This window comes from Rhodotorula toruloides (genome assembly GCF_000320785.1).
Source record: "Rhodotorula toruloides NP11 unplaced genomic scaffold Scaffold25, whole genome shotgun sequence".
NCBI lineage: Eukaryota > Fungi > Basidiomycota > Microbotryomycetes > Sporidiobolales > Sporidiobolaceae > Rhodotorula > Rhodotorula toruloides.
The window spans coordinates 224,449-243,409 of NW_015622985.1; the positions used below are offsets into that span (position 1 = coordinate 224,449).

An 18,961-nucleotide genomic window follows, 5' to 3' on the forward strand; every position below is an offset into this window, starting at 1 on the left:
TGCGCCGTGCGGTGGTCAAGTCGTGAAGGGGTGAGCGATGGCAGCGAGCGAGCGAGGAGGAGGTTCAACTCAATGTCCCTCTGGATACTAGAAATATCTTACAGTAATGCAATACACTCTCGCTGGATTTACCAGCCAGTCCATTCACTCCAAGGTGACACTTTGCGAGCGACCCTCGCCTTCATCGCTTCGAGCGCGAGCTCATCCAACTCTCACACTCTCCACAGGCCATGGACGGGCAGACAGCGGGCCAGCCACCGCCGCATAGGCAGGCAAAGCCACAACAAGCGACCATCCCGCCCTTCGACTCGCCAGACGCCGTCGTGCGCTCGCTCAAGACCAGGGATGCCGCAGCGCTTCAAGCGGGTGCGCTCTCCCCTCGTGGACCCGCATGACCGGCTGGACTGACGCAGATGGTATGCATGTACAGCTCTGAATCAAATCGACAAGCGGGCAGCGGCGTTGGTCGCCAGGGAGGCGCCGAGAGCGCAGCCGGACCTCTTGCTCGACTACCTCAAGCTGCACCCGGGCTGCGAGGGCGTCTTCGAGGCGTGGGACCTGGCTAACAAGGTGTGTGGGGCTGACTGACACTGCCAAGGGCGCGAGCTAAGCGCCGGCCGTTCGCCCGCAGACCAACAACTCCCCGCTCTCGACCGCCGTCCTCTCCTGCCTGACTTCCCTCGTCCGCCTCGCCTCGACAGACCCCTTCACGCCCTCCCCGGACCTGCTCAAGACCCTCCTCTCGCCGAAATACCACCCCTACCTCGAACGGAGCTTGAACCCGGGACGAAACGATGTCACGACTGCGTCGCTCAAGTTGTGTAATGTGCTTGTTGGATTCGGCGGTGGGAAGTATGCGAGGAAGGTGTTTGGGTGTTTTGGGTGGTCGCCCAAGGTGCGCACACCTTTCCGCATCATGTTGATCGCAGAAACTGACTCGCATCGTTCGCGCAGGTCACTTCTCGCCTGTACAAGACCCGCCTCCGCTCGCTCACCTCTTCCAACGCCCTCTCGAAACCCGACATCCGCACTCTCCTGATCCTCCTCGTCCTCTCATTCCTCTCCGCCTCGGACGTCCGCCTCAAATCCCAAGTCCTCGAAACCAAGGGCTTGTTGAGCGGCGTCTTCAAGGGCTTGAATGAGGATCCCGAGAGTGTGGTCGGGCTTGTGTTGGAGGTTGTGGCGAGGGAGGTGGTGGTTGAACGGAGGGTTGGGCTCGAGGCGAGGAGGAACGTGTTTGATGAGGCGTGCATCAACGAGGTGCGTTCTCCCTCTCTTGATCTCCCGAAGTTGGCTGACTTGGTGCCACACAGCTCGTCAAGTTGTACGACTACCCGCTCCCAGTTGGCGACGACGACGTTCCCCCCTCCCACCCCTCACTCTCAATCCACCGTTTCCTCCAACTGCTCACCACCTGGCTCTCGGACCAAATCGCCTCCTCACCACCCGGCCGCTCGTCCCACCCTCAACGCGTCCTCTCGACCCTCCTCCGCGCACTCAAAGTCACCGAATCCCCGCGCCAGCGAGACTTGGGTCTCGAGATCCTTCGCTCTGCACCGATCCTCGCCGGAGCGTTCTGGACCAAGTTCCCGAGCTCGTTAGATCCGAGGTTGAGTTCGAGGTGGGTTAGCGCGATCACGTTTGCGACGCAGGTGGTTGGGCTGCCTGTCGCGCGGGACTTGTCGAAGGGCGGAACGGCCCCTCCTCCGGCTGTCTCCACCATCCTCGATACCATCCTCCCGCCTTCTACGTCCTCCACCCTCAACCGCGCCTGGTACACCAAATCCATCACGCACGAAACACCCCTCGTCTCGTTCCTCTCGTCCCTCTTCCTCCTCTCGATCCTCCAGAAGGCTGCGAAAGTCCTTGAGGTTATGGCTGAGACGAGTCGCGTGCTTGAGGAGGGCGAGGGAGGGAGGTGGGCCGTTCAGGCGAGGAAAGTTAGGGACGAGTTGAGGAATCGGCTGCCGGATCCGAGTATTGTTGTGGGTTTGATGACCAAGACAGCGGCGGCTGCTGCTGCGTCGGCGGCAGCTGGGAAGGAGAAGGATGGTGAGGCGACGGCACCGAAGAAGAAGGACGACGGGATGGCTGAAGGCGCGCTCCTGCGCACCAACGTCGCACTTCGCCTCCTCTTCCTCTACCACCGCGTCGCACCCTCGCTCATCGCCACGCTCAAATTCGATTTCGCCAAACTCCCTCAGACGTACGCCCAACATGCCCGGCCCGCCTCGCCCTCCACCGACTCGACCGACGCACAAGGCTCCTCCGGCCTACTCGCCATCTCCTCTTCCTACGCCCTTCGCCTCGCCGCCGCGCACTCCTCCTCATCCAACATCTCCCTCAACCGCCCCGGAGACCACTACAAGTCCTCCCTCGTCCCGCTCTTCCAGCTCTACCGCACGCCCGCCACCCGCTCGAACCGCGCGCTCTTGCGCGAGATTCTGAGGAGACAACTCGACTCGCCGTTGTTGTTTGGGGTGCCTGGAGCGAACGCGGTGGATGAGGGCGAGGTGGATGTTTGGTTGAGAGCGTTGCCGGTCCCTGCGGCTGAGGGTACTGGAAGGTCAGCGACGAGCGAAGAGATGGACGTCGTACTCGACTTTTTCGCCAAATGCGTGCAGAAGACGCTCACGGCGCCTTTGAAGCTCGAGCACTCGGCGCAAGAGGCCGAAAGGGGGTTCAGTAGGTTGCTCGCGACGGTCGTGGCGGAACTTGCGGCGAATCAGGACGACGCGGTGCGCGCGTTCGTCAAGGATAGTGTGCTGCACTTCTTGGCGCAGCAGAAGGAGCTTTCGATGGTAGGGCAGTTGGTGGATGTTCTTGAGGAGAAGCTTCCTAAGGAGGAGGAGCTCGTGAGGTTGTTGCGCGACTGTCTCGCCGTCGCGCAGGGTCACGAGGTTGTCGATGGTGTTGTGCCTGCACTCGCCTCGCGTCTCGAGGAATCGGAGGACGACGAACTCGCTTCGGTCGTCGCGTCCCTGAGTCCCGTCAAGCAGAACGTCTTCGCCTCGCTCGCCGACTCGACACAGCTCCAGCGTGTCCTTGCTGCGATGCCACTACCCCTCGTCCTCATCCACGCGCGTGCGACCGAGTTGACCCACCCGTCCATCGCGCGAACAATCCTCGGCTTCGTTTCGACCTCGTCTTTCCACGTCCCGACTGTGCGACTGTTGTTGCACCGCTTCGTCAACGGCTCGCAAGCCGATGAGGTCACCGCATTCATCGTGCGGGCGTACGGTCAAGCGGGCGAGGCGCCGAAGAAGGAGATCAAGGAGATGTTGGTCGCTCAGGAGGGATTGCTCGGCGTGTTCAAGCGGGATGGTCTCTCCTCCGCCGGCTACACGAGTACGTTGCCTTCACAGCATTCGCGCGAGCTTGTGATTGATCTTCTCTTGCGCAGACACGGTTCGACTGGTCGGTCAGGTGCTTGACCCGACCGTCTCTTCCGATATCCTCCTCGTCCAGCCGTTTTGCGACGCCGTTCTCGCCGATCTCACCCCCGTCAATCCCGCGTCTGAGCCACCCGCGAAGAAGCGCAAGCGCCGTTCATCGCCGCCGCCACCTCCAACCGGTCTCTCCCAGCGCGTACTCGCTGCCGGCCCTCTCCTTCCCTTCTTCGCCACGACCTCCTCCCTTCCCCTCCTCGAGGCGCTCCTTTCACACTTCAGCGCCGATCCCACCACCCTCGACCCAGCATCGAAGCAGCTTCTCGGTTCCGCCTTCGCCCGCGTCCTCGACCTGCCGACTTCGACCTCCTTCCTCTCGTTCTGGTCCTCTCAGTTCTCCCGCCTAAACACCCTCTTGACCATCGACGGTCTTGAGAAGGCAGGCGACGTCCTCGTCAAAGGCGCCGACGCGCTGCTCCCTTTCTCGACCTCCTCGGCAACTCGCTCGAAGGAGTGGAGCAGCCTTCCGAAGGCAGACGACTGGGCTGCCGAGCTCCTCGCCGGTTCCGCCGTTTCGACGGCGCAAGCAAAGACGCTCGCCGCGCTCGTGTACCGCTCTACGGCCGCGCGCGTCCGGTTCGCCGCTTGGCTTGCAGGAAAGGGCGTCGAGACGGACCTCGTCGCCTTAGCCGCACCGCTAGAGGCACTCGTCAAAGTCGCTGAGGCGAAGGTCGACTCGAACGCCTCGGTCCAGCCGGACATCGTCGCAGCGCTCGTTCAGCAACTTGCGACGTCGCCCGCACGCGCGGCTGCCGAGGCCTTGCGAGCGGTCGCGGTGATCGTCTCGCATGACACCTCCAAGGAGGTTGAGGCGGTCCTGCGAGCTCGTCTGACAGGTCTCGGTCGCGACGGCTTCCGCGCTGCCGACATCAGGCTCGCCTCGACTTTGGCGAGGACGCGACAGACCCTGACGAGTATGCTTGAAGCATTCGTGAACGCGACGTTCGAGGGCCTGGTGCGACGGTTCGCGGAGGATGAGGAGGATGGAGAGGAGGTTAGGCAGCTCGTGGAGGCTCTGAGTGAGTCGCTCGCGATTGCACCCATTCGGTCGAAGCTGACTTCTCCCGAACAGCTGCGACGCTTCACGAACGCACGACGTTGTCGCTGACGAGCAATGCGCTGAGCCCGCTCATCACGGCCATCACGACAAGGCGGCTCGACCAGCCTTACGCGACGGCGCTCGGCACGGCTCTTTGTGAGCAGCAGCAGCTGAAGGTGCGTTGGTCGGGAGCTTTCTTTACGAGAAAAACACTGATTAGTCGTCGCACAGGACAACGAGGTCACTCGGCACCTCAACGAGATCTTCGCGTCGCCCCGTTTCCACGCCTTCACCGCCAACCCAACCGACTCGCCTACCGCAGTCTCCTCCGCCCTTGCACTCGTCCTCGCTCTCGCATCGTCTTCGCCCACGGCCGCCGCGAACGCCCGTTCCGTTGAGCGCCTCGTCCCCTTCTACCGAGGTACTCTGTCCCCCGGCGACCGCTCTCTCCTCGACCTGTTCCAGCGCATCGAGCTCGTCAGCGGCGCATCCGTCTCGCCGGCACTTCGCAACTGGGCGCCCTCGATCGACTCGGCCTCGCTCCTTGACGGCACCCGCATCGCTGCTATTGCCGCGAGTCAGAAGACTTTCGTCTGTCGCAGCTGGGCTCGCGCGTTCGCCTCGACTCGCACGTCGTCCGCGGCTGAAGACGACGCGAGGACATACGACCCGCACTTCATCGTGCCGTTCGTCGCGGCGCTTGCGGATGAGGACGACTTGAAGCTGCAGGAGTGGACGACGCTGCTCGAGAGTGGCATGCTCGGCACGGTCGTCGCGGCGCTTGCGTCGAGTGACAACGGCCTGCGCGGACTGGCAAGGTCGGCGCTTGCGGCTCTGCTGAAGAAGGCCGAAGTGAGTCCACTTCTCACGCTCTGCCCGTCCCGCAGCTCACCTCTTCCGCTCGCCCGCACAGCCGCTCGCGTTCCGCGAGAAAGACGAGCTCGTCCTCGTCTTGACCCAAGTGCGCCTGACGATCTACTCCCAAGCGGGCGAAGCAATCCCCTCCTCGATCGCCCTCTTCCTCGCACACTGCGTCTCTCTCATCGGCTCTCCCGAATCCGCTCTCTACCCGCCCTTCATGCGCTTCCTCCTCCAGCGCTCGACGATGGACGTCCGCGACGTCCCGCTGTTCTACAATATGCTTTATTCGAGCAATACGGATGAGTATGCGGCGGCGCCGAGGGAGGAGAGGGCTTGGATGGTGAGGTACTTGACGGAGGGTCTCGTGCGGTCGCAGGTTCGTCAGGCTGCCTTTTCAATACTCGACAATTGTGCTGATCCGCGTCTACGCCTCTCAGGACTGGAAGATCTACCGGCGCCGACAGGTCTTCGAGCTTCTCGCGTCGCTGTTCGAAGCGAGCAGGCAAGACCCGCCTCTCCGCAAGCTCGTCCTCAAGGTCAGTCCGTACACGCTCGCTTTTCGTGACTTTCCGCGCTGACATCGCACTCAATGCAGTTCCTCATCCGCGCAACCTCGATCCCGGCAGCCGCACGCGAGCTCCTTTCCCGCAACGGCCTGCTCGGCTGGCTATCCTCCCAGCTTCCGCTCGACATCGCCGAACGCCGGCTCTTCCTCCAGGTCGTGTGCAACATGGCGCAGGTCGTCCCGTGGGACAAGATGGCGGGTGTTGCGGATGTGGTCGAGGCGACGGTGAATGCTGTTGGACCGGATGGTGTGTTCGCTCTCTCTCGTCTCGCATATATACTTGCTGACGTAGCTGGCCTTCGCAGTCACCGCCGTCGACGCTCCGACATTGCTCGACCTCGTCCGGCACGTCGTTACGCATCTCTCGCCCACTTCCACCTCTTCCTCCCTCCTCCCGCTCATCCTCTCTCGCCTTTCCGACATACTCCGAGCCGTCTCCGCCACTCTTGACGCCCCCTCCGCCTCGACTAGCGTCCAGGAGCGCTTCTATACAACGGTCACCCTCCTTGCCTTCGTCCGTTACGAGGCGAACCAGCCCGAGCGCAAGGAGGACAGGGAGTTGTGGAGTGCGGCGGTCAAGGCGGGATTGAAGGCGGGCGTGAAGGAGTTGGAGAAGGAGACGATCAGGATCTTGAGCGGGTAGACGGGGGACTGGGTTCCCGCGACTGCAACGCGTCTCTTCGTCGTCCTCTACAATAAGGCGTTCCCAGGGCTGCATTGCTATGCTCGATACGCCGGAAAGTCCCCTCCTCGCGCGACAGCGATCCGTCGTCCACCCCACCCGCTCGGAATCGGCTTCCGAGCGAACGAACACCCTTCGCTCCTCGTCTCCTCCTCCGCTCGCCTCTTTGACACTTGCTACGACTTGGTATGGCTCCCGAACGAATGCTCGCACAGGTCTATCGCGGCACGCCGGCGCTCAAGCTCGAGGAGGTCGAGGTTCCCCCGCTCGAGAAGGGAGAGGTGAGGGTGAAGGTCAGCTACTGCGGTGCGTGAAGCTGCCTTGCATGAGAGTTGGAGGCGTTGGAATTGACCGATTGCGGGTCCGCGTGCAGGCATCTGCGGCTCGTGAGCCTCCCCCCTCATCCCTCTCGACACTCGAACCCTCCGCTCTCCGTGCTGACGCCTCCCTTCCCGTTCTCAGCGACTTGCATGAGGTCTACCACGGTCCCTTGACCTGCTGTCCAGCCGGTGCGGCCCTTATTCAGCTTCTACTTCTCAAAAAGTGCCTCTAACCCTCGACTCTCGCTCTTCGCAGGCCAACCACACCCGCTTACTGGCCGCACGATCCCCGAGACGCTCGGTCATGAGTTCAGCGGGACGATCGTGGATGTTGGCGAAGGCGTCGACGGGAGCAGGTTGAAAGTTGGGACGCGAGTGTGCATGTCCGTCTCCTTTTCCTGGCTTCCTGCTCCTCCCTTCTCGGTGCTGACGCCTCGTAACCACGCAGCGAACCTGTCATCTCGTGCCGAGAATGCGAGTCGTGCAAGCAAGGCTTGACGCCTCTCTGCGCGACCCCGATCGGACTGTATGGGTACTCGAGGCCCGGCGGTCTCGCGCCTTTCGTCAATGTCGCCCAGACCAACGTGCATGTCGTGCCGGACAACGTGCCTCGTACGTTCGCACTCGACGACAGGCTAGACCGTCGCTTCTGTCCCGAAATCGCTGACTTCGCCTCTGACCTCGCGGCGCGCGTACAGTCGACATCGCCGCCCTCGCCGAGCCCCTCTCAGTCGCCTGGCACGCCGTCGGCTGCTCCTCCTTCCAGCGCGGCGAGACGGCCCTCGTCCTCGGTTCCGGACCCATCGGCGCACTCGTCACCCGCGTACTCGTAGCTCGCGGTGCATCAGCGGTCTATGTCTCCGAGCCCTCTCCTGTGCGCGCTCAGATCGCCTACTCATGCGGCGCAACGGAGGTAGTGGACCCTACGAAGGAGGATGTTGTCAAGCGTGTGATGGATTTGACGAAGGGGAGGGGAGTGGATGTGGCGATTGATTGTGCGGGGATGCAGAGGACACTTGATGCGGCTATGGAGGGGGTGAGGAAGAAGGGCAGGGTCGTGATGGTTGCGCTTTGGGATAAGGACAAGAAGCCCACGGTCGACATGTGGGTGCGTCCGGCCTCTCCTTTCCCCCACTGCCCTTTGCGCACCTTCAGCTGACTGCGCGGGACGTGACGCAGAACCTCTTAGGAAAAGAATCGACCCTCACCTCCTCCTGCTGCTTCAACGCCCAAGACATGCGCGAAGTCCTTGCCGCTCTCTCGGCTGGCACGATCAAAGTCGACGACTTGATCACGTCGCGGATCAGGCTCGAGGAGGTGTTCGACAAGGGGTTGGAGGTGCTCAGGAGCGATCCGAGCCAGGTCAAGATCTTGGTGCAGCTCGAGGAGCGCGAGGAGAAGTAGGAGAGGTGCGTTCCGACGGTCCTTGCTCGCCTCCCGACTTGGTCACTGATCTCGGGTGTCTCCCACAGATGTATAGACTGTTGTACTGACGCTGGACGGGCTCAATGGCGCAGAGCAGGCAGTGAACGGGTTCCTCCTGCATTGCGAAGGTCTCCCTTTTGCCACGCCTCCACACTTCTAGCCCCGCTGAGAATGGCGATGTTCTCCGCTCGTCGTTTTTCTCTTCTCCGCTGTCGCTTGCTTGGAACCAGATTTGACTTGGTCGAGGAGAGCGATCCAAGCGGGCGTTTGGTCTCCTCTTCGTCTGCTCTTTCCGCAAGTTCCGCGGACCGTGCCAAAGCTCAGTCGCGCCCAGTTCGAGCGCCCTTCTGCTCGCTTGACTCGTCGCCCGCCCGCCGTCGGCACATCACATCCGACCCAGTCCGCCCCTTTGCGATGCTCTCCACGACCACCTCGCGCCGCGTGCTCGCCAGTGCGCACAGGCAGACGCCCAAGATGACCAGCTTTGCGTCGGCGCTCACCTCGACCCTCTTCACCTCGCTCCACCGCCAGATGCACTCGTCGGACGAACCGCGAGACCCGGCCTACCGCGTCCTCACCAACGAGCGCATGAACAAGCATGTCCTCGAGGCGCAGTACGCCGTCCGAGGTGCGATCCCGCTCCGCGCAGAGGAACTGCGCGAGCAGCTCGAGGAGAAGGGCAAGGACGCGGGTCTCCCGTTCGACACGGTCGTCAACTGCAACATCGGCAACCCCCAGCAGCTCGATCAGAAGCCCCTGACGTTCTTGCGACAGGTGAGCTCACTGTTCGCTCTTCTTGCGCGCTCAGGCGACGACGAGGGGATGCCGCGGCGGCGAGTCAAGTGGGGGAGAACCGGTTGCTGCTTATCGCGGGGCTGTATTGCGTTGTACTGGCTGAGAGGACAGGGCAATGGAATGACTGAACGAATGCGGACCGACTGAATCCGGTTCGCGCAGGTGTCGGCCTTGACAGAATACCCCGACCTCCTCGACCACCCCTCGACCTCGTCCATCTTCCCCAGCGATGCCATCGAGCGTGCACGATCACTCCTCAAGGAGATTGGCAGCGTCGGAGCGTACTCGCACTCGATGGGTGTCCCGGCGATTCGGAAACGCGTCGCCCAGTTCATCGAGAGTGGGTCGCGACACTCGTTCACTCTGGCGATTGCGAGTCTTTCTTGCTGACTATGCAAGCGAACAGACCGCGACGGCCATCCCTCCTCGCCTGGCAAGATCTACCTGACGGCGGGCGCCTCGACCGGTGTCTCCAACATCCTCCAGATCCTCATCTCGAGCCCTCTTGACGGCGTCCTCATCCCTATCCCCCAATACCCCCTTTACACCGCCGCCCTCGCACTCAACGCCGCCCGCGCCGTCCCTTACTACCTCGAAGAATCGGCCGACTGGGGTCTCGACGTCGAGAACCTCAAGGCGAACCTCGAGAAGGCCCGCCATGAGGGCACGGTCATCAAAGCTATGGTCGTCATTAACCCCGGCAACCCTACCGGCAACTGCTTGTCGAGCGAGAACATGCAGGACATCATCAAGCTCTGCTACGAAGAGAAACTCGTCCTCCTCGCCGATGAGGTGTACCAGTCGAACGTCTACGGTGACGCGCGCCCCTTCGTCTCGTTCAAGAAGGCCCTGAAGGATATGGGCGCCCCATACGCCGACAACGTCGAGCTCGTTTCGTTCCACTCGATCTCGAAGGGCCAGTCGGGCGAGTGCGGACGCCGAGGAGGGTACTTCGAGCTTTGCAACTTCCACCCCGAGGCGGAGGAACAGGTGTACAAGCTCGCGTCGATTCAGCTGTGCCCGTCGCTAGGAGGACAGATTGGTGTCGACATCCTTTGCACGCCGCCCAAGGAGGGCGACGAGTCGTATCCGTTGTGGAAGGAGGAGGTCAGCGGGATTGCGCGGACGCTGAAGGAGCGGAGCGAGATCCTCGTCAAGGCGTTCCGGGAACTCGAAGGCGTGACTTGCAATGACGCTGAGGTGCGTCCACCCCTCATCCCATCTTTCCTCCTCCTCCTCTCGCTCTTCCTCGCCCTCTCGCTCGTCTCGTATGAAGAGTGATACTCACTGACGCTACGTGGCGATCGCAGGGCGCCATGTACCTCTTCCCGACCATCACCATTCCTCCCAAGGCCATCGCCGCCGCGAAAGCTGCCGGACAAGCGCCAGACGCCTACTACTCGCTGAAACTTCTTGAGGGCACGGGGATTTGCGTGGTCCCGGGTAGCGGCTTCGGACAGGCCCCTGGAACCTGGCACTTCCGAACGACCTTCCTCGCACCCGGGACGGAGGACTACGTGAGGCGGTTGAAGAAGTTCCACGAGGACTTTATGCGCGAGTATTCGTAGAGTAACTGCTGCACGGGGTTTGTAAGCTCTATCACGCCGCAGGGCGGCATTCGCAACCAATTGCACGACTCGAAGGGCGAGGAGGAGTTTGTCGCTCTTTCGCTCTTTCGCTTCTCTCTTCACTCCATCCGCTTCGCTCTCGTTTATGTCCCTCGCAGACTCTTGAAGCGTCTGTACTGCTTATCTGCGGGCACCCGCAAAGCTCCGTTCGAGTCCCTCTACCCTTCGTCGAGTCCTCCCGAACACCGCATGGCACGGTCGAATCACTCCCCCAAGGCTGATAGCACCCGCTCTTGCTTCTCTCCCTCCTGCTACACTCTCGCTACACTTTCCTGACTCGCCACCAGCCGCCACGACGCGATGCACACGCCCATCCTCGCCCCCACTCCCTTCCAAACCTCCCGACTCGTCTACCGCGCAGTCGACTGGGACAAGGACGAGGCGTTCTTCGCCGAAGCCTTTGGGCACGAGGCGACGCAGATGGGCACGATGGGAGGCATGACGAGGCCGTTGAGTCAGAAAGCGCTCGAGGGGACGAAGGAGTTCACGGAGAAGGCGTTACTTGGGTGCGTCGCGCGTTTTCTGCTTCTCTCGACTTCATGCTGACGAGTACCGGCACAGGATCATCTTTTGCCTCCCCCGCTCACCCGAAGAACCAACTCAAGCAGGCGAAGCAGTCGGCTGGGTTAACCTCTCGATGGAAGAGATGGATCGTCGAAACCAGCATCGTTGCGCGCACTTTGGGTTGACGGTGCATCCGAAGCATCAGGGAAAGGGCTATGGAACGGAGGCGATGGAGTGGATGTTGGAGAGGGCGTTTGTTGGATTTGGGTTGAATAGGGTGCAGGGTGAGCCGTCGCTCGTTTCGCGTGTGCTGTCGTTAAAGCCTCATGAATCGACTGACGAGCTTTGTCGCGGTGTCGTCCGTCCCGCAGGAAACGTCTTTGCCTGGAACAAGCCTGCCTTCCGAGTCTACGAGAAAGTGTGAGTCCGCCTTCATTCATCCCTGCCTGCTCCCGTTTTGCTCTCACTGACATACTCCAACTGCCATAGTGGTTTCGTCGTGGAAGGGCGCCGACGGAAAGCGCTGTGGACGCAGGGTGCCTGGCGGGACGACATCCTTATGTGCGCTCTCCTCCTTCCTGCCCCGCTGTCTTTCGATTGACTGACGCTTCGTGGCTGACAGCGCCATACTTGCGGAGGACTGGTTCGCACGGCATCCGGAGAAGAAGCCGCAGCTGGTGGACGAGGTGTAGAAGCTGCTTGCTGGAACGGGGCGTTCGTTCGCGCCGAGAGATGACGAGACAACCGAATCGAGCAGCTCGTTACAGTCCGTCGCGCTCAGTGTCCTGCAAGGGGCACGTTGTGATAACAGGATGGCGACGGCACGAAGGCGGGTCTATACAGGCTTGTTGCGACGACAGCGAGGGATTGTTGCGGTCTAGTCTTACGCTTTCTTCCAGAGATACGGTAACAGCGAGCGCGAGAAGATGGATGTACAAGCGAGGGAGGAAAGGTGGACGAGGAGGGGTCAGGTGTTAGGTCTCCTTGAAGTGCAGCTCGGCGTCGATCGTGCTGAGTCGGTTCTTCCACGTCTCGACCTCGGCGAGCTTGGCTTGGAGCGACTCGATCTCCTTCTGGAACGAGAGAGACCTGCGTCCAAAGCGAGAGTCAGTCTCATCCGTCTTGGTAAGACGGAAGCGGCAGAGAACGCACTGCTCTGCCTCGCCAATCTGCGTCATCTCCCATTGGCCTTCGTGGCCCGTCAAGCGGAGGAGGTACATGTGGTGCTTGAAGAGACTCGGCCGGTGCGAGATGGTCATGAGGGCTGCGGATCGCGAAGGTCAGAAGGTCGGCTTGTGGTTCGGTGGAAGTGTCAGCACGATCGCGAACGCACTGATGCCGACATCCTTTGCGTGCTGGTACATCGAGCCTTCGACGTCCGTCGAGACAGCCGAGGTGCACTCGTCGAGTACGCCGTACTTAGGGAGGTGGTAGAACAGGCGAGCCATGCCCATCTGCGAGCGAAATGCGGTTGTTAGCGGTACTCCAAGGTACTTGAGAGACGGTGCAGCGTACCCTCTGCTTCTCACCGCCGGACAGGATGTCCTTCCATTCCTTGCGGACATCGTAGCCTGCAGAATGCGACCGAGTCAGCCAGGTCTCAGAAGGCGGGGACGAAAGACGCACCTCCTTCGCGGCTCGGCAGGTACGAGAGGTGGACCTTGCGAAGGATCTCCATCAAGTCCTCGTCGGTCTTGCCAGACTTGACGAAGTCCGGATACGAGTGAGGGTAGATGATCCTGCGCACGACGTCTCGGTCGGTCGATGCTCAGCTCGGCTAGAACGAAGGGGCTTACTGGTCGCGCAGGCTACCGCTGCTGAGGTACGGACGCTGCGGGAGGAACATGATCTTGGTGTCGTCCGGACGAACGACGACGCCGTCCCAGACAGGCCAGAGACCTGCCCAGCGGTCATATCAGCACATCTGACGGCGAGTAGCGAGAGGAAAAGACGCACCAGCGAGGACACGCGCAATGGCCGTCTTTCCCGTCCCGTTCCCGCCCGTGATGAGCAGATGCTCGCCGGGCTTGACCCTAACCGACAATTGGTGCACAAGCTCTTCTCCTCCACGCGCGACGCCAGGTGCAGGCGCGACGATGGGAACCTTGTCAAGGGTGACGCCTTCCTCGGGCGGCGCATCGGTGATGAAGCGGCCGTTGAGGGTGCCGAGGTCGTAGAAGGGAGCGTTGGGGGCGAGGTCGGCGGGACGAGGGAGGGAGGTGTAGGTCGAGGTTGAGAGGTCGTGGAGGGTCGAGAGGAGGGTGTAGACGCGCGAAGTCGAGCCGGCGAGTTCGGAGAGGTCTTTCCAGGAGAGCATGAGGCGACCGCCGGCGTCAGCGAGCGAGAGGAGCAGGCGTCGGTTCGAGATGTAGTCTGCGAAGCGATGGCATGAGCGAGCGAAACGACTGATGGCAGGAGAAGCGAACGCACTCTCGGTTCGCTGCGAGATCGACAGACCGTCTCCGCCCTTCTGCTTCGCCGGGTCCTTCGTCTCGACCGACGTACCGGCCGCAGCCGCAGCCAACTTGCGCGCCTTGGGGAAGAAGACTGGGATCGAGATGAGGCAATAGCCGGCTGCCGACCACAGGTACTTGACGACCATGTCCTCCGTCTGCGGGGCGGGGAGTCAGCGACAGTTCTACGACGCGACTTCCGGTGCCAATCACCATGCCGTAGAGGATGCGCATCTGTCAGGGCGGGACCGTCAGTAAGGCTCGCGCAAAAGAAGGTCGACGGATGTACCTTGTAGATCGAGTTGACGTGCTTGATGAGCCGCAAGTACGCCTTCGTCAAGATGTCCTTCTCGATCGGCGCTCCGTCGTAGAACCTGTCTCGCTCGTATCAGTCCAGGTTGCTCTTTCGTCAGACCTCCGAGAAGGGACTCACGCAACCTCCTCCGAATTGATGATCAACCTCGCATGCGCCGCACGGAAGTCTCCCTCGAGCTTCGCCTCAATCGCAGCGAGTTTTCCGAATGCAGGCGTGACTTTGCGGAGGATCCAGGCGGTCGCGAGGTAGGAGAGGAAGAGTCCGACTGAGCCGCGTCCGCCGATTGAGCGGCCGAGTTGGATGTTGAAGAGGATGAGGTCGAGGGTGGGCTTGGAGACGTTCGAGCTGGTGGTGAAGGCAGAGGGTTAGCGTAGTTCAGGCTGCGAAGGCGTTCCCTCGACGCACTAGAGAGCGCTGAGGGTCTCGCAGAATCGGTTGATGTCGGTCGTGACCTGTAAGTAGATGAGTGAGTACGATGCACCTCGAGCACTTCTCGACGACGCACAAACTGGTCCGCTCCGCTTGCTCCAATCCTCGAATCAAGGTTGACGACTTTATAGAACGTCGCGTTCTTGTCGAGGTACAAGTCATGCACGTAGCGCGTGAGGCGGGTGCGGAACGAGATGGAGAGTTTCGACTGGAGGAAGCGGATCATGGCGTTGGTGTAGACTGAGGGGATCGCGAGGAGGAACCAGTAGCAGAGGCCGCGGAGGAAACCTTTGCCGTTCGCCGAGACCTGTCAAACGCAACTGTCAGCAGCCCTCGCGCGGTGTGCTGGAGAACGGAAAAACTCACGAGGTCGCCGACGAGCTTTCCGTCGAGTTGCGCGACAAGCAGACTGAGGTACGTCCGCAAGAGCAGGAAAGCCGTATGCGCGCCGACGAGCCACACCTCCTTACTCGTCGCATGCGGAATGATGATCCGGAAGATGGCCGAAAGCTGTCGGAAGAACTCCTTGTTGACGCCGACTCGCTGGGCGGCTGCGCCTGCGCTGGGCGGTGCGGTGGACGAAGCGGAGCGAGGTGCGGGAGGAGGTTTGCGGAAGAGGGGGCGGTGGCGTGCAAACGTCGTCGCTTTGGTAGGCTTGATGAGGACCTTCGACACTCGTCCTCGCGCGGGAACAAGGAGTTCGCGGGCGCCGCCGGGTAGTCTGCCAAGGTCAAGAAGCGTCAGTCTATGCACGCGGCCTACATATCTCGTCAAGCACAGTGTGCTGCGAGACAGGAATAATTGTAGGATAAGCCAGACTGACGGGTTGTAGAGGTCCCTCTGCGCTAGCTCGATCTGCGGCGTCGTCAACATTTGCCGATTCCCTGCGCGCCTCCAGACCGTCAGCGTTTGTCCGCCCATGCCGCACCCAGAACCGCACTCACGCTTCTCAGCCGCTTCTGCCGCCGCCTGCACGACTTTCCTCCGGAGGTAGACGAGCGCAACGAGAGCCGCAAAGACCGCCGCTCCGCCTTTCGCTCGCAGACCCGTCAACGCTGATTGCTGCGCTAGCTTCGACTGCGCGGGCGCCATGGAGAGGGAGGAGGCGGGCGTTCGGTCGATTCACGTTCAAGTGGGGGGAGATGCCGGGAGCAGGGAGGAAGAGCGGGCGGTGATGAGGTGTAGGCGGGTCGTGGCGGTGTCTGTGTACAGCCCAGGCTGGCTCGATGGGCTCCTCGCGGCGTATGTCGGCGGCAGAACGAGCGAGTCGTCTGGTCGGCGAGATGAGGATGCGAGAGGGTCGGGCGAGCGCGACGTCGCTCTGTGGGTTCGCTAGAGGGGCGTAGCAGGCAGTCGGCAATGCTCTAGTACGGTCCAGCAGCAGCACTCGTCGCTTCGAGGTGGACGTCGTGACGAACGTCTCCTCCTCCCGGCGAACTTGACATCTCGCCGGTGGTGGACACGTCATTCTCGACGTCTGCTGGCGAGTGTAACGGTCCAACACGAGCTACAGGAAAACAACAAGAAGGGCTGTGCGATTACAGATCCGAGGGATTGCGAGGGAGGAGGCAGAATAAGTTATTACGCCGGCGAAGAACGAGCGTGTAGCTACTTCGCAGACTGGACAAGAGCCTCGTCGTGGTCGTCGAGACTGTATCTACGCGCAGCCCGTCGTCGCGTCGCCGCGAGCGCAGACGTAGGGCTTGAGAGGCGGCTCCTCGAGAACCTTGGGACCGGTAATGACCGCCCTGTTTGGGCGTTGCCAGCGTCAGCAAGGGCACTCAACAGAAGCAAGATACAAGAACGCACGATGCATCGGTGACGGCCTCTCGCAGGATCGTCGGTCCACGCTGGAAGTTGTTGAGGAGGACGTCGTCGAGGAGCCATGCGCACGAGGTCTTCGGGACCGAGTCTGGTTGCGCGGTCGACTGCCGAGTGAGGGCATCGACAGCGACGGCATAGGCGAAGCTGGCAAAGGGGATGACAAAGTGGTCGACGAGGTAGCCGGGTCCGCAATAATCCTGAAGGCGGACGTTTGTCGCGCCCGAGAGTAGACTGGTTGCGGGTATCAGCTCGGGCTGGATGACGTCGTCGAAGATGGTGTAGATGGAAGTGGTCGGAACGAGCGCGACGCCGCCGCGAGAGTTGAGCGCGTTGAGGAAGTTGGACCCGACGCTTTGCTGTATGACGGCTGTGGCGGCGAGGCGACATCAGGTCAGGCAGCGTCCGAAGAGCGAAGTCGACGCACAAGGGTCACAGCCGCCGGTCGTTGCATCGAGGACGAGACAAGCAGGCGGACCTTCTCCCGTCCCGTGGAAGTCGCCTGCCAGCGCCACAAACGCCGAGACGAGCGGGCGGTAGCTCGGCCAGAAGTCGAGCGCCCACTGCACGTTCAAACCGCCTTGCGAGTGCGAGACGATCCCGACCTTGCCCGTCTGCGATTGCGCAGCGAGCTGCTGAATCGCAAAAGCGACGTACTCGCTCGTCGTCTGCACGTCGCCGAGACTCCTCCCCGGCAAGGTAATCTTACAGACGTCGAATCCGGGTCCAGCGTTGGGCAGCAGCTGGATGTACGGCCCGTTGTCCCAAGTCTCCGGGCCGGTCGAACCTGTGCCGTGGACGAGAAGGACGACGCCGGCTGTCGCGTTGCGGATACCGTTCGGGCAGTTGATTGTCTGGGCGTAGGTGTCGCAGGGCTGGCTGTAGGTGCCTGCGTCGCCGGAGGGACTTGCGCAGAGCGTCGCGCGGACGGCGAGAGAGGCGGCGGTGACAGGCTGTGCGATGTCTGGTCAGCCTGCGATGCATACTCGTTGAGGCAGCAAACTCACCGCTGCCTTTGCGGAACCAGCAAACCCGATAGCGGTGGCTGCGATCACAGCGAAACGAGGAAAAAGCATGGCGGCGCCCTCGGAAACAAGACGCTATAAGGTCGGGCGACAACCGACAGCGACCGAAGAGCGAGAGAGTAAGGAGCACGAGGAGCCGAGCAGCTCGCAAGCGACGTCGGAGGAGGAGGCAGAGAGGTCGGCGACTCTGGCGCGAAATCAGCGAGTGGGGACGGGGAGCAGTGGCCCGGCCGGGCACGAGGGAGGGCAGACAGCTCAGTCGGAGCCTTAAGTTAGCCGCATTCAGTAGTTAAGCCCGTTATTGCGGAGCGAAGCAGGACGCGAGACAGAGATCGGGGGAAGGGGACCGGCGACCTCGACGACGTCAACGAGATGTCAACGTCGAGCTGAGTGACTTGTTCTGCGCTTGCGAAAGGAGTCGTAACGCAACGTGCAGAATAGCTGTCGAAGGAGCAACCTTGGCGAGTGTGAGCAAGTTCAGCGTAGCGTGAACTCGATAAATTGCCTTCCTCACCTGCAACCCAAGCTCCGACACAGCTTATACCTACCCGGACTCCCTTCCGCCTCATCTCTACGCTGCCAGCAGTGTAGTGATGGCAACGACGCTCGCCGCCGCAACGAGCGCCGCCCAACCGTCCCAAGACCGCCCAGCAACCCTTTCAGCCGCATTCGAACGGTCCGCTGCGGCAGTCTGCATGCCGCCTGTAGCGCCGCTCATTGCGCTGGCGCTGATGTGTGTGCCGGAGGGGTACGAGGTTGACGGGACGAGGTCTTGCGAAATGGAGGGGATCGCGGTGCCGACATCGTTGTTCCTGTCATCGCGAGGGCGTCAGTCATGCGACCTGCGGTGCTGCAAGAAGGAAGAGCTTCGACGAACCAGATGGAGGTGACTACACGCGAAGCTTCGGCCGTCACGGAAGAGAAGACGGAAGTCTCGACTGGTTGCGAGGCAGATGAGGCGCTCGAGGCGAGGAAGCACACCTTGTCGGCTGCACACGTACTTGTTAGTTTTGGCACCGCTTCAATGAAGGATGGGATGGCGTACCGGCAATCATGAGCGGCTGCCATTCTGAGCAGTACAGCCCGCGCGCCCAGCAGTTAGCGATTCGTGTGCTGCGAGAGATGGCAAAGGTCAGCTCTCCTATACGGCGATATGTGGAAGGAGAAGATACGCGCTACTGAGCACACAGCTGCGTCGCATCCGCCAACGACCCAGCCATTCCAGCGCTCGCCGTCGCCGACGGAACTGGCGGAATCGAGGCGTAAGAACCGAGGCACACCATGAGCGGCGAGCCGGGCGTCATGTCGCATCCGGTGTCGCGCCTGACGGGCGAGGCAGTCGCAATAGCGGAAAGTGTGGCGAGCAGGAGAAGTTGGGACACGAGCGAGAGCATGGTGAATGAGAGAAGGAGGCAGAGCCAGCGGTCGTCGACGTCGCGGTGTGAGGTATACACCAGCTGAGAGAGCAAGAGAGCGAAAGCAGGGAGAGGAAAGCGAGAAGTGTCGAAGGATGGAGTTCGGTCGTGTTGAAGCTCCTATCCTTCGCGGCGTCACGACCTTCGCAAAGCGCAGCATCTTGGTGATGCTGCATGGCATGCGCTCGGTCTACGTCATTTCTGCAATTCAGCGACAGTCAGCCGGTTTGCCAA

General features: G+C 61.7%; 7 protein-coding genes across 7 annotated transcripts; 4 read left to right on the forward strand and 3 right to left on the reverse strand.

Moving 5' to 3' along the window:
* Window positions 1-230: 230 nt before the first annotated feature.
* On the forward strand, window positions 231-6,557 carry RHTO_04101 (transcription coactivator, histone acetyltransferase; the record flags this gene model as incomplete). The annotated part of the gene is made up of 12 exons (XM_016417769.1): window positions 231-366; window positions 431-570; window positions 632-895; window positions 955-1,260; window positions 1,314-3,348; window positions 3,404-4,468; window positions 4,522-4,664; window positions 4,720-5,340; window positions 5,402-5,725; window positions 5,787-5,885; window positions 5,945-6,161; window positions 6,220-6,557. The coding sequence occupies 12 exons, from the start codon at window positions 231-233 to the stop codon at window positions 6,555-6,557; spliced, it is 5,688 nt and encodes a 1,895-aa protein (XP_016270928.1).
* Window positions 6,558-6,784: 227 nt separating this feature from the next.
* Window positions 6,785-8,320, forward strand: RHTO_04102 ((R,R)-butanediol dehydrogenase / diacetyl reductase; the record flags this gene model as incomplete). Its single annotated transcript, XM_016417770.1, has 7 exons — window positions 6,785-6,902; window positions 6,970-6,982; window positions 7,059-7,105; window positions 7,173-7,299; window positions 7,365-7,528; window positions 7,615-8,024; window positions 8,096-8,320. 7 exons carry the CDS (start codon window positions 6,785-6,787, stop codon window positions 8,318-8,320), a joined length of 1,104 nt encoding a protein of 367 aa, XP_016270929.1.
* A 435-nt stretch (window positions 8,321-8,755) lies between these two features.
* On the forward strand, window positions 8,756-10,704 carry RHTO_04103 (1-aminocyclopropane-1-carboxylate synthase; the record flags this gene model as incomplete). Its single annotated transcript, XM_016417771.1, has 4 exons — window positions 8,756-9,115; window positions 9,299-9,476; window positions 9,543-10,336; window positions 10,447-10,704. The coding sequence occupies 4 exons, from the start codon at window positions 8,756-8,758 to the stop codon at window positions 10,702-10,704; spliced, it is 1,590 nt and encodes a 529-aa protein (XP_016270930.1).
* A 360-nt stretch (window positions 10,705-11,064) lies between these two features.
* RHTO_04104 (diamine N-acetyltransferase) lies at window positions 11,065-11,960 on the forward strand (the record flags this gene model as incomplete). Its single annotated transcript, XM_016417772.1, has 5 exons — window positions 11,065-11,270; window positions 11,326-11,552; window positions 11,640-11,688; window positions 11,758-11,829; window positions 11,891-11,960. 5 exons carry the CDS (start codon window positions 11,065-11,067, stop codon window positions 11,958-11,960), a joined length of 624 nt encoding a protein of 207 aa, XP_016270931.1.
* Window positions 11,961-12,242: 282 nt separating this feature from the next.
* Window positions 12,243-15,558, reverse strand: RHTO_04105 (peroxisomal ABC transporter; the record flags this gene model as incomplete). The annotated part of the gene is made up of 16 exons (XM_016417773.1): window positions 12,243-12,357; window positions 12,421-12,532; window positions 12,602-12,722; window positions 12,784-12,839; window positions 12,895-13,007; window positions 13,065-13,167; window positions 13,225-13,641; window positions 13,699-13,879; window positions 13,935-13,955; window positions 14,011-14,095; window positions 14,155-14,382; window positions 14,443-14,489; window positions 14,543-14,773; window positions 14,833-15,187; window positions 15,290-15,350; window positions 15,411-15,558. The coding sequence occupies 16 exons, from the start codon at window positions 15,556-15,558 to the stop codon at window positions 12,243-12,245; spliced, it is 2,394 nt and encodes a 797-aa protein (XP_016270932.1).
* A 565-nt stretch (window positions 15,559-16,123) lies between these two features.
* Window positions 16,124-17,363, reverse strand: RHTO_04106 (lipase B; the record flags this gene model as incomplete). Its single annotated transcript, XM_016417774.1, has 4 exons — window positions 16,124-16,214; window positions 16,276-16,657; window positions 16,715-17,240; window positions 17,295-17,363. 4 exons carry the CDS (start codon window positions 17,361-17,363, stop codon window positions 16,124-16,126), a joined length of 1,068 nt encoding a protein of 355 aa, XP_016270933.1.
* A 520-nt stretch (window positions 17,364-17,883) lies between these two features.
* On the reverse strand, window positions 17,884-18,706 carry RHTO_04107 (uncharacterized protein; the record flags this gene model as incomplete). Its single annotated transcript, XM_016417775.1, has 4 exons — window positions 17,884-18,124; window positions 18,190-18,301; window positions 18,358-18,425; window positions 18,501-18,706. 4 exons carry the CDS (start codon window positions 18,704-18,706, stop codon window positions 17,884-17,886), a joined length of 627 nt encoding a protein of 208 aa, XP_016270934.1.
* Window positions 18,707-18,961: the final 255 nt, after the last annotated feature.